At 29.4% G+C, this 13208-nt stretch overlaps 1 protein-coding gene across 3 annotated transcripts; it reads right to left on the reverse strand.

Moving 5' to 3' along the window:
* Window positions 1-11356: 11356 nt before the first annotated feature.
* LOC107888994 (vacuolar protein sorting-associated protein 28 homolog 1) lies at window positions 11357-12979 on the reverse strand. 3 transcript variants are annotated; one of them, XM_016813274.2, is made up of 2 exons: window positions 12790-12979; window positions 11357-12302 (listed from the first exon to the last, which is right to left on the reverse strand). In XM_016813274.2, the coding sequence occupies exon 2, from the start codon at window positions 12157-12159 to the stop codon at window positions 11530-11532; it is 630 nt and encodes a 209-aa protein (XP_016668763.1). In that variant the 5' UTR covers window positions 12160-12302; window positions 12790-12979; the 3' UTR covers window positions 11357-11529. The 3 variants fall into 3 exon arrangements, with proteins under 3 accessions (XP_016668763.1, XP_016668764.1, XP_016668762.1); XM_016813275.2 differs by having other exon boundaries at window positions 12427-12969; XM_016813273.2 differs by having other exon boundaries at window positions 12600-12888.
* Window positions 12980-13208: the final 229 nt, after the last annotated feature.

The following is a 13208-nucleotide window of genomic DNA, read 5'->3' on the forward strand; positions in this document are numbered from 1 at the left end:
TTGATAAAATTATAATTTAACATCTAAAAAGGATAAAAATTTTAATTTAATCTTTTAAAAATTATAAAGATATAGATTATTAAAATAGTAAAATTGTTATTTTACTATCGTAAACCCCTCAAAAAAATTCTAATTTTGCCCTTGGTCTCCATACTTTTTAAATTTTGAAAAATTAGTATTGATACAAATGATAATCATTAATCTATTAATTAGAGTTTTAATAATTAATATATGAAAATAACAAACCATATAGAAATACACATATAATAATATATTTGTCGCATTAAAATTTGAAAATAATAGAACTTAACAATTATTGTTTGAAACTTTAAGATTTGAAAAGTAAAATAACAAAATTGAACTATTAAAATTACGAGAAAGTCTTTTTTTTTTTGTAAAGGTAAAGATAAAAGATATAAATGGTTAGAAGATTAAAATAAAATGAATATTGTATGCCACTAAAAAGGTTTGATTGAAGGGTTAAGACCCAGGCTTACCTCCTTTGAATTTGACCCTAAATTTAAAAATGAATTAAAAGCATAATGTTTTTGACAGGTCAATGCGTAGTTATTGATATGTTTTCAGGTTTTACAGGATGGGGTCAACCGTTTTGGATGGTCAATACTCTGTTTTTATCTTTCTCCTAAAAGAAATTGTTTTCCAATAAAAAAAAACAATGAGGTAGAAAGTGGAAAGTTCCCATTCATTGAATGCTTCATTAGAGAAAAAAAGGAAAAAAGGGGAAAAGGGGAGGAATGTTTTGATTTTTGTTCCATTATGAATGATTGGATAATATGGACAGCTCAACTTAATTATTTTGCATTTTGCATCTTCATTTTAATATTATTTTTCATGTGATTTTATGTTCCACCCCAAATCGATTTTTGGGATTTTGTTTGTCACATTTGCATGTTAGCCATTATTAGTGTTTTTAGCTCAAACTTACATGAGATAGATCTATATTTTGTCATTTTTCTTTTCCTCTAATATTATAATTCAATCATGTAACATAATTGGTGTAAGTGATCTGATCTATTAATAATACAAACTTTTATTTATTTATATATTTCATTTTGAAAAAAAATTTATGATATTAGTTTCATACGAATATTTATTACAATTCTCAAAATTTATATACGTAAATCACATAAGTAATCATCACATACCAAGACTATTAATGATACGTTTAAAAAAAATAAGATCTCTTTAAAATAAGTAAAAAAAATTCTTTCTTTTTGTCACAAACAAGTCGTATGTGAATAGCTAAAAATTACCAAATATGATTAGTTCATAGCTAATCCATAACTAAAACATGTGGCAAAAATAATACTCCTATGAAACATAACATAGTGTTTTATATGATATCATTAAAATTGAATTTCAAAAGCACATAAAGCTTCAAGCATTAAATCTAAGGAGGAGGCTACCCATCTCTACTCAAGATATCAACTAGGGTAACTAATTTTGAAAATTGATTATTTTGTAAAATATAAATTTATATAATGTTATGCACGAAAATATCAAAAGGGGTGAATTATTATTTTAATTTATTTTTATATATTTTTTAAAATGGAAGGAAAAGGGAGAAAAGATTGGATCCTTATTCCAATTGCCTAACTCCACTACTTGCTATTTTAATTAAGGATTTCTCAATGATACCTTTTATGGACAAGATATAAACTTTACAAGTCTATCTTTTCAAAAGTTTAGATAAAATTTTTCCCCTAGTTTTTGTCGCTTAACTAGTAACCCTCTAATTACAAATTGATGATTTGATGAAGTAAACAAACGAACCTTTACAAGATGAGTGTTTATAAGCTTTTTGGCTCATAAAAAAATAAAATAAAATGAGACTTATAAATAATTCGACAATATACTCCTAGAGAATATTTATAAGAGAAAATGAAAGAATGAATAATTAAAGGCTTTTCTTTTACTTTAGATGCTTGGATGTTCAATTGTTGTCTCTTGTAATGTCTTTTAACTTGTATTTATACCAAAGAATAAGTTTATGGATGTTTGGAGCCATTGGAAGTGAATTAGAACCACTACAATAATTAATTTTGGGCTGAAAAAGTGTCCTTGCAATTTAGATATAGATACTTATCAAGGGAATATCAATACCTTAGCTAAAAGTAGATGTTTATATCCATTATAACTACAAGTCTCAATACTTGCATAGTTATCGATACATTGCCCTGCTAGATTGATTGATATGTGGCTACTGGCTTGAAATATATCGACATCTAGACCTCTAGTATTGATACTTTATCTATCAAAATGCCTCGAAAACATTTTAAATACCTTAGGACATTTTGATATTGACTCAAAATTTTTTGGATAAGTTAACACATTTAAAACATGCTTTTGAAATATTTTGAAAATGTTTTATGCTTAAATGACTTGGTTAATAAAAAATTATCATAAATATTATTATATTAAAAGCTTGACACATCAAAATTAAAAATTAATTTCTTTCATTTATATAACAAAAATTTTAAAAATATATATTGAAAAAAAAATTCTCCCTAAGTTATTTAGACATTTTTTTAAATAATCTCATTATAGGATTTTATTATATCTATTCTTTGTGGAACTATGCCTACAACTATCCATAACCCCTCCCCAACTCATAAATAGGAAGATAATGCACTTCAACGCACTTGAACCTATGTTTTCCTGTATTGGCAACAATATCCATTCCAATCGAACTAATACTCAATCAACAAACATTTTTAAAATATGAATTCCCCTTAATCAAACATTTCTTTAAAAACTTTTAAATCGATACTTAAACGAGACTTTAAATTTATTGAATTTCAATAGAAAATATATAAAATTTAACAAATAAATCTAAGAATTCATAAATGTGATGCATAAATCAATATATGAAAGGAAAAATGGTAGGAATGTTTAGATTTTCTCATATTATGAATTATGGTAAACGTGTGCGTTGCGAATTGCGGTGGTCGATTTTTGGGATTTTGTTTGTCACATTTGCATGTTAGCCATTATTAATGTTTTTAGCTCATATATAGATCTATATTTTGTCATTTTTCTTTTCCTCTAATATTATAATTCAATTATGTAACATAGTTGGTGTAAGTGATCTGATATTAATAATACAAATTTTTATTTATTTATATATTTCACTTTGGAGAAAAAATCTACAATATTGGTTTCATACAAATACTTATTACAACTCTCAAAATTTATATACGTAAATTTCATAAGTAAAGTCACATGCTAAGAATCTTAATAATATATTTGAAAAAAATAAGATCTCTTCAAAATAAGTAAAAAAAAAAATCTTTTTGTCACAAACAAATTATATGTGAATAGCTAAAAATTACCAAATGAGATTAGTTCATAGCTAATCCATAATTAAAATATGTGACAAAAATAATACTCGTACGAAACATAGCATAAGTGTTTTACATGATATCATTAAAAGTGAATTTCAAAAGCATTTAGAGGTTCAAAATTAATTCTAAGGAGCAAGCAACCCATCTCTACTCAAGATATCAACTAGGATAAGTAACTTTGAAAATTAATTATTTTATAAAATACAAATTTATATAAAAATAATGTTACGCCCGAAAATACTAAGAAGGAAGAATTGTGATTTTAAATTTTTTTTTACAATATTTTTTTAAATGGAAGGAAAAGGGAGAAAAGATTGGATGCTTACTCCAATTGCCTAACTCTACTCCTTTGGTATTCTTTAACTAAGGATTTCTCAATTTACTGCTTAAAATTGATCCCTTTTTTGGACAAGATATGAACTTTACAACTTTATCTTTTCAAAGGTTTAGATAATTTTTTCTCCCTCTAGTTTTTATGGTTAAATTAAAATCCTCTAGTTTTTGTCGCTCAACTAGTAACCTTCCACTTACAAACTGGTGATTTGATAAAGTAAACAAATGAACATTTACAAGATAGGTGTTTACAACCTTTTTGGCTCATAAAAAAATAAAATAAAATGAGACTTATTGATGAAGTCTCAAGGACCAATTTTAGACTCATGAATGTGATGGACTCACACTACCTTAAAGTCCAACAACAATGTCAAAGGCTAAGCAAATTAAATTAGGGTTCGAACAAATACAATATTCGAGGAAAAGGGGAATGATACATGATCCACCAATGGGGTGAAAATTATTAAATTCCATTCAACAAAGCTGCCAATTTTCAAGTTTGGGAAATCAATAGACTTGCAACAACCTTTTGAATGGGATCCTGACATTTTTGGATTGAGATGTCTTCATGGCCTAATTCTTTATCACTTATAAATAATTTGACAATATAATCCTAAAGAATATTTATAAGGAAAAAAATGAAAGAATGAATAATTAAAGGCTTTTCTCTTACTTTAGATGTTTTGATGTTCAATTCTTGTGTCTTATAATGTCTTTGACTTGTATTATACAGAAGAATAAGTTTATAGATGTTTGGAGCCATTAGAAGTGAATTAGAGCCATTACAAGAATTAATTTTGGGCTGAAAAAGTGTCCTTGCAATTTAGATATAGATACTTACCAAGTGGTTATCAATACCTTAGAACATTTTGATATTGAGTCAAAAACTTTTGAATAAGTTGACACATTTAAAACATGCTTTGATGCTTAAATAGCTTGGTTAATTAAAAAATTTATCATAAATGTTATTATATTAAAAGCTTAAGACATCAAAATTAAAAATTAATTTCTTTCTTTTATATAACAAAATTTTAAAGTATATATTGAAAAAAATTCTCCCTAAACTATTTAGACATTTTTTTGAATAATCTCATTATAGGATTTGATCATATTTGTTCCTTATAACATAATGCCTAGAACTACTCATAAATAGGAAGATAATGCGTTTCAGTGAATTCAAATTCACGCTCTCCTGCATTAGTAACAATACTCATGTCAATCGAATTAAAACTCAATCGAAAAACATTTTTAAAATATGAGTTCTCCTTTGTACAGGCCCAAATTTAACTAAGCCCAATGGACCAACTAAAAGACCCAACCTAACCCCATTACATTAGCCCAATCCCTAAAAAAGCCCTAGCCCGAATAACCCCAAACAGACCCAACTAATCAGTTTAGGGTTTTAGAAAAGCTGAAACCCAAAATCACCTAATCCCACCGCCTCAGTCACATCGTCAGTGCAAGTGGCACCTGCCTCCACCGTCGTTTGCCTGCAATATTAAAGAAGAAAGGACAGTGCAGAAAAGGTTGAAATCCTTGTAAAAAATGGGCTATATAAGCCACAAGAGAATTGGGTGTAAGGGGTTCGGGATTTTCTTTCTTTTTTTTCAAAATATAAGAGGGAAATAACATCAAAAAGGCTTCAATATATACTCGAAATCGCAGCAAGGGATACAAAAGACCGAATCAAAGGTCTATTTATCTTTTTATCTTTTTTCTTTTTTCGAATTTATTTGCATATATCATCTCTACTCTAATGAAAACAATATATATGTATATATATTAGATATAAATATATTAAAAAAATAGAAAAATTTTACCTTTAGGGTGGCCGGCACGATGGCGACGGCGATGGTGTGTGGTGGCCCTCCTGGCCGGGATCTGGGGTTTCCCAGAGAGAAAGGGAGAATTCTCCCTCTCTTTTTTTGAAACAGCAATGAAATGAGCTGTTAAAAAAAAATTTGTGGCCTTTATAGGCTGACCGAAACAGCAGCGTTTTGAGGTACCCTCCCCAGATGCAAAACGACGTCGTTTGGGGGAGGGAACCCGTGACCCGACCCACCTGGGAAGAGATCCGCGTGTTTTTTAAGGAAAGGGCTATTTGCGCATTTAGCCCTTCCGCTCTTTCATGTATCTACAATCAAGTTATTTTTACTTTTAATTCGGCCCTAGAATTTGTCCTGCTTTTCAATTTGGTCCTCGGCCACGTGCTACATTTTAGGATGGGGGAATATTGCATTTTCAGTACTTCTAGGTTGCGCACATGTTGCAATTTGGTCGTTTTCTTTTTATTTCTTTTGAAATTCGCCCCAAAGTTCGTTTTTGTTTCGATTTTCGTCCCTTTTTTACTTTTTCTCATTATTTTATTTTAATTTTAATATTATTCATACTATTATATTTTATTACTGTTATTATTTTTATGTTTTTTTATTTATTAGCATTTCATTATTATTATTTTTACTTAATACCTATATATATTATATAGTATTATTAATAGTTTTTGATATTATTGTTTTTGCTAATATATTCGTATGTCATATATACATCTTTTTAATATATATATATTATACTCCATATTATGCACATGTATATTAATATTATATCATGTATATATTTTTTTTAATATTATATTTTTATATATTATGTATATATTGTTAATATCATATTATTCATATATTTTATTATGTATTTTTTTTATAACTATATTATGTACATATTTCATATATATATCATGTATATATATTTTTAATATTATATTTTTTATGTATATTATGTATATATCTTTAATATCATATTATTCATACATTTTTTATATTATCCCATGTAAATACTTTCAATACTATATTATGCCTATATTTTCGTCTATATTAGATATATACTTTTAATGCTCGATACTATTATTATTTCTAGTATGTATATATTATGTATATATTTTTAATACTACGTATATATTTTTTATTTCTATTATTACGTATATATTTTAATACATATATGTATATATTTATGTATAGTTATTATTAGTTATTTTTTATATATTATTACTGTTTTCAATAAATATCGTATATATTTTTTAATCTAGTATTATATATTTTACATATATATGTTCCCTACTATTTCATATTTACATTATTACTATTATTATCATGTTTAATATCATATGTATTATTATCATTTTATACTATTATTATTTATATTATTATTATTATCATTTTCGTTATCATTGTCATTTTTATTTTGCTATGTTTTATTTATTTTTATTTATTTATTTACTTATGTATTCGATCATTTCATTTTCCTCATGTATTTGTTTATATTTACATATTACTAGCCTTGCTATTATTTCATCTTTTATAATTGCTCATATTATTGTTTTTGATACTGTCGCACCTTTTATGTTATTATATGTATTAATACCATAATTCGCTTTTATGTTTTACTATAAATCACGTTATATTTTTTACTCAATACATTAAAATAATTCTTTCATAAAAGTAATATTCCGTATTTGGTAATTTGAGACAATCGTGCCCTAACTTACTGGGTTTCAATTTTTCTCATTTAACCTAAATAACGGAATATTCTTTTAAATCACAATACGAGTTTTAAAAAAATGCTTACTCTCGGAGATACGAGATGTGGTGCCCTAACTTACCGGGTATGACATTTTGTTACCTCGAAATAACATTTCTCCCAAGTGAAGGCAATATTCGGTATTTGAGAAATTCGAGAAAACGTGCCCTAACTTACTGGGTTTCGACTTTTCTCGTCCACCCTAAACGACCGAACATCTTTTTAAAAAATGGTTTCGACATACAAAGGCAAGCTCGTTCTCAAAGTTCGAGATGTCGTGTCCAAACTTACTGGACTTGGTGTTTTGTTAATCCGAGACGAGAAAGTCTTTAACATTTGAGCTTTTTTTCACAAAGAGGGATTGTATTTCAAAGTCTTTCAAGTTTTTAATCTTCGACACTAAGACACTAATTAATCAACTAGGTACCAATTTTTGGGCGTATCGAGGGTGTTAATCCTTCCTCGTGTGTAATCGACTCCCGAACTCATTTCCTGGTTTTCGTAGACCAAAAATTATCGTTTTAGTAAATCTTAACTTTTATTAAAATAATTAATTTAAGGTGACCCAATCACACCTCACCAAAAAAGATTTGTGGCGACTCCCATTTTTCAATTTTCGTTTCCAAAATCCAAGTCGATTCCCGTTTTTTAAAAAAATAGTTTCGACATTCTTAATTAAACATTTCGCTAAAACTTTTAAACCGATACTTAAACAAGACTTTAAATGTATTGAATTTCAATAGAAAATATATAAAATTTAAAAAATAATCTAAGAATTTATAAATGCAATGCATAAAAGAATATATGAAAGGAAAAATGGTAGGAATGTTTAGATTTTCTCATATTATGAATTATGGTAAACGTGTGCGTTACGAATTGCGATGGTCGAATAATGTTAACAGGTCACCTTTGGTAATTTACATTTTGCACCATTGAATTTAATATTATTTTTTGTGAGTCACAATTTTTATTTCAAATTATATTATTTATGTTAATTCCTTTTAACTTTTTTTTGACTTAGTTAAACATGTCTACTCATTTACATTGGGGATGGTAGCGTGTAAATTTCAATGTGGTAAAAAGTGGATTCAAATTATCAATTCGATTTAATTTAATAATAATTAAATAAAAAATTCATAAAAATTATAAAATTATTGATAATCAATTGAATTGCTGATTTTTTTTAATCATGATTTTCGATTTTTTACCTATTCATAACATGTTTATTTTGTATTATATTTCATTCATTAAACTGATTAAATTATTAATTTTCAATTAAACTAATTGATTTAATCCGGTTCTCACAATACTAACAAAATTTATTAGACTATTTTACATGTTTAATTTATACAAATCGAACCTTAAAATAAAAAAAATTATGAATTAAAATCCGTCCAGATTAATTTTATTTTATTAAAGAAAATATTTAATTCTCAATTGTAAATCGAACTTTCAAGGGTAAAAAAATACCATGAAGGCCTCTATAATAGGAGTCAAATTGAATTTTGCTCTTCTACTTAAAAAATAGGCAAATTAGCTCTTGTACATTAGAACAAATCGATTCTACTGTTAAAAATTTCATCCAATTCTACAGTTAAAAACTAGTCTCTGTACATCAACATGACGTACATGTGACACACCATGTGTCACTGCGTGATTGTTCCGTTAAGCATATCAGTCTTTAACAGTAAAAATAAATGAATTTTTTTACAGAAAAAACTAAATTTCTCTTTGATCTAATGTACATGGACTAATTTACACATTATTTTTATAAAACGAATAAAATACAATCTAACTCTTAATATAAAAACTTCTATAATACGTTTACCAACTTTGAAGCTATGTAGACCCAACTCGATCAAAATTTGGAAAAAAAGTTAACAACATTTAAGACGTGACCCATAAAGTCTCTTTGCCCAACTCATCTAGAGTTCTCTGCTAGAATTTTATACAAGCTCAAAGGCAAAAAAAAAAAAAACTTATCCTTATCCTTTGTTAAAAGTGTGGTTTAAAATTTTGTACTTTAAATTGATTAATTTTAGTTATATATTTTATGAATTAGTCAATTTTATTTTTTGTACTTTTCAAATTTTGAAGTTTTAGTCTTAACCTAAATAGTAGCATTGTAAATTTAGTCTGTATTCTTCGATTGTATCATTCTAAGTCTTTGTACTTTTCAAATTTTAAAAATTTAATCTTAATATAGATGTTACTTGTTAATTCATTAACTGAATTTTTAACAAGTAATATGTAAAAATAACGAATTAAATAATACCTCTACCATATAAAAATTGCTTAAATTAAAGTATAAAGAATAAAGTAGGAGAATTTATAAGCTATGCCAGCAAACAGGTAGCTTTGACGGTTTTAATCCATGTAACTTATTCAATAGGCCATTGGTGTTTTTTCTTGGAACCCAAACAGTTTGATGGGCCTTATCTCTCTTTAGTAATCCATGATATTGAAATAATCTTACACTATATAGTTTGGCACAAATGTGGTTTTTATTCAGGCATTTTATGAAATGATATGAAAGTCGTAATGAAGAACAAAAGTCCAAACACCAATGTCTGTTTCTTTTTGGTGTCAGGGAAAAGATTCAGTGGGCTCAATGTGAAGATTGTTTCAACTTTTCAAGTGGCATAGATTTGCCTGGTAAAGTACTGGTTTGATTATCACCTTCTCTGCAGTAATGCAGATTGCAATTCAATCCCTTGTCAGATGATGATCATAACATAACAAAAATCCTCAGCTTTCACCTTTCAAATGCCAAATCTACTCGAATATCCAGCCCCAGTGAGAACTGTCACTTGGACCAGATCCTAGCAGTACATGAAAAGATTGGCATATATAGTACATTACGTTTTAAAAATTAATGGTGATAGATAATATGCGATAATTGGTCAACCACCTCCTCGACATCTTTGCTTCGGAGAAGACGGTTATAGAAAAAGAAAGCACCAGTGTCAACAACCTTGGAGCTAGTTATCAACATGCTGAGAGGGGACCATCCAACAGTTTTCTCCATTAAAAACATCAGCTACTGGCAATGTACCATCTTACATGGACCATTTTAAGCATTTTCAAGGTCTAAATCTCAGTTGGATTACAAACTGGCAGCTTGGAGATGGAAACAGAGTGTTGTGATGGATGTTGATGGATACAGAAAGGATGACCAGGGTCAATCAAGCTATCTTGGTATCCAAAGGGTTTCATTGACTGTTCTGAAATTAACTGAAAGGGTTTCATTGGCAATATCCAATAAAAATAAAATTCAAGTCCCATCGGATAAAAAAGTCATACTTGGATAAAATAAATTCAAGACCGAATATGTGAATAATTCAAGCCCACCATTGTCAAGTTCAAACCTCAAATAATACATTAACCTGGCTTTTTTTTGTTATAATCCCTAGCTTCCTCCTAGTCTGTCAATAGCAGCTTGTGAAGAGAGAGACAAAGCCATAAGTCTCCCAGCAACTCCAAATAGGTAAAAAAAGTGACACTTTATATCAAAGTAGTTCATATGCAGCTTCATCAACTTCATATGTATTTGGTAAAGTAGCAATTCATGACTGAATTGATCACAAGTTAAAAGAAAAACACAAAGGAACAGCCATACCTGATCAACATGCAAGATGGAAATAAGACTGTTCATCTCAATAAATTCTTTGAAAATGTTGAGAATGAAGAAAGCAAAACTGTCCACAATGCAAACACCGTGAAACAACTATGTCCCAGAATGTACAACAATGCCACGCATGTTCCTCAAAGAGCCAAAATCATGAAGGTTAAGAAAGATCCAATGCAGCTAGTTGAAGCATTCTATGTTATGGTACTGGATCATCTGCAGGTTGAACCAGAACCTCAGTGGCCACTGGCTTGGACATAGAAGCACTGGTTAAGGCTCAAGGACCACTAACTCGACCACATTGAAAATGGCACAGTTTGACATTCGTAAATGAAAATGAATGCCAGCCTTTGAATGGAATTACCCTGGATTTCAAAACTGTCTGCTATATATTGGATAAACAATTTATATACAAAACAACAATCAAGGGGAATGAATATATTAATATTACAAAACCAAATTAAAGCATATATTCTTTCTCATAGAACGACAATCAGCAGCACACAAATAGCATCTTGAGCTTTAAACAATCCAAGAACTCTCAAAATGAATACACTGTTTTACCAACTTAAAACATCCGTTCTCACCAGATTGAAGCACTAAACAAAAATATGGAAATATTGGATTTTACTTTCAAGTACCAGCATTAGGCAAAGCTGCCATAAATGAATTGTATGAAGATTCCAAGTCAAAATGGAGCTGCCTAGCTTGCTGTTCTGTTAACTCATCCGCTGCCCCCATCTTAGCCAACCTTGAAATCCATTCCCTCATTTTGATCTTCCCCTCGAAATCAGGTGGCAAAATACCAAGCTTATTGAGTGATGCTGAGAGGTCAGACAACAATGGATATACTTGATCAACAGCCACCATGTTGAGTTTCAATGAATCCATGGCAGTAATAAAATTCTGCACACATTCAGCCACAATGGCAGCCGAGGTAGTCGCTGAGGCAGCTGCCGCGGCCCGGTGCTCCACCGTGGCTGGCACCCCAGAGGTCACCAAACGATTTATAGCGGCCGGACAGTCCATTTTATATGTATCTGCAAAACGTTCAATACTAGGGACCGTATCTTTGAGTGTTGAAGCCAAGGTCTTGAAATGGGCAATAAGCTTTTGGCATTCAGTCTCATATTCAGATGATGAAATAATATCCCTCACATAAGCTTTTTCAAGCTTCTCTGTTGCCTTGATAATGGCATACAGCTCTGCAAAATTCTCATACATTTCTCTCTCGCGCTTGTCGTTCCATAGCTTAACCTCCATTTAAGCAAAGGCTTGGTATATTACTATACTGAAACAAAAAAAGGGGTCAACTTTGGGATCAACTAAAATGGGGTTTTAAGTTCAAGTTTTGGAGGATTGGAGAAGAGAACGGGACACGCGCAAAGAGAACTAAACTTTATTCACTGCAAAAAAAAAAACGCTGAAATTAGATTGCTATCCATTCTTCATTAATAAAGATTCTATTTTTTTCTATACATAACACATAAATCCAACCAAAATCAAAATCATTAAGAAAAAGAAAAATACCCAGAAATGAAAACATGAACTTCATGACATCTTCATCATCAAAAACTAAAAAAAGATCAGACTTTTACTTCTATATGATTTCCCTAAGCAAACAACAATAAAAACACTAAAAGGGCATAGAAAAAAGATGATCAAGAACCAAAAAGTGAAACAACCCCAGAAACTTTCCTTACCTTAATTCATCCCAAAACGAGATAATAGCCCTAACAAAATTCTGTGTTTTCACAGATCAAATAATTATAGGAAAAAAGAAAAGAAAAAAAAAAGGGTTGCTTTCTTTTCATTAAATTGATAAAAAGAAACAAATAAATAATAATAATAATAATGGGGTTGGGGGTCCTGAGGGAAGGTGGGATGACTTACGATACAACAATACAAAGGAAATGAAACGCGGCTTCGAATGTCGTGCAGAGGTGTGGCGCTGTTTTGCAGCAGAGAGAGAGAGAGAGAGAAGGAAGGGATTGCGTGTAGGTATAGAGGGTGGAATTATATTATTATTAGGTGCTTACGGCATCTACGTGTAGCAGTTGGGAAATGACCTGAAAAGTAAAACACTTCCCTCTTCCCTGCTATTATTGTGTAAAGTCTTTTACTTTGTGCCATTTTTTTATTTGATTTGATTGATGTTGACTCAAATTTGAACGTAGGCTTCAAGAATTTAGATAGTTCTTTAATTCCAGTGTTGTTTGAGAATATTATGTGAGAGAGGATGCCATTAAGATAAGTGTTTTCAAAGACCATCAGGTGTGGAGGGAAGCCGTCAAGGGTGTGAATGATTATCA

This window comes from Gossypium hirsutum, chromosome A09 (genome assembly GCF_007990345.1).
Source record: "Gossypium hirsutum isolate 1008001.06 chromosome A09, Gossypium_hirsutum_v2.1, whole genome shotgun sequence".
Taxonomy (NCBI): Eukaryota; Viridiplantae; Streptophyta; class Magnoliopsida; order Malvales; family Malvaceae; genus Gossypium; species Gossypium hirsutum.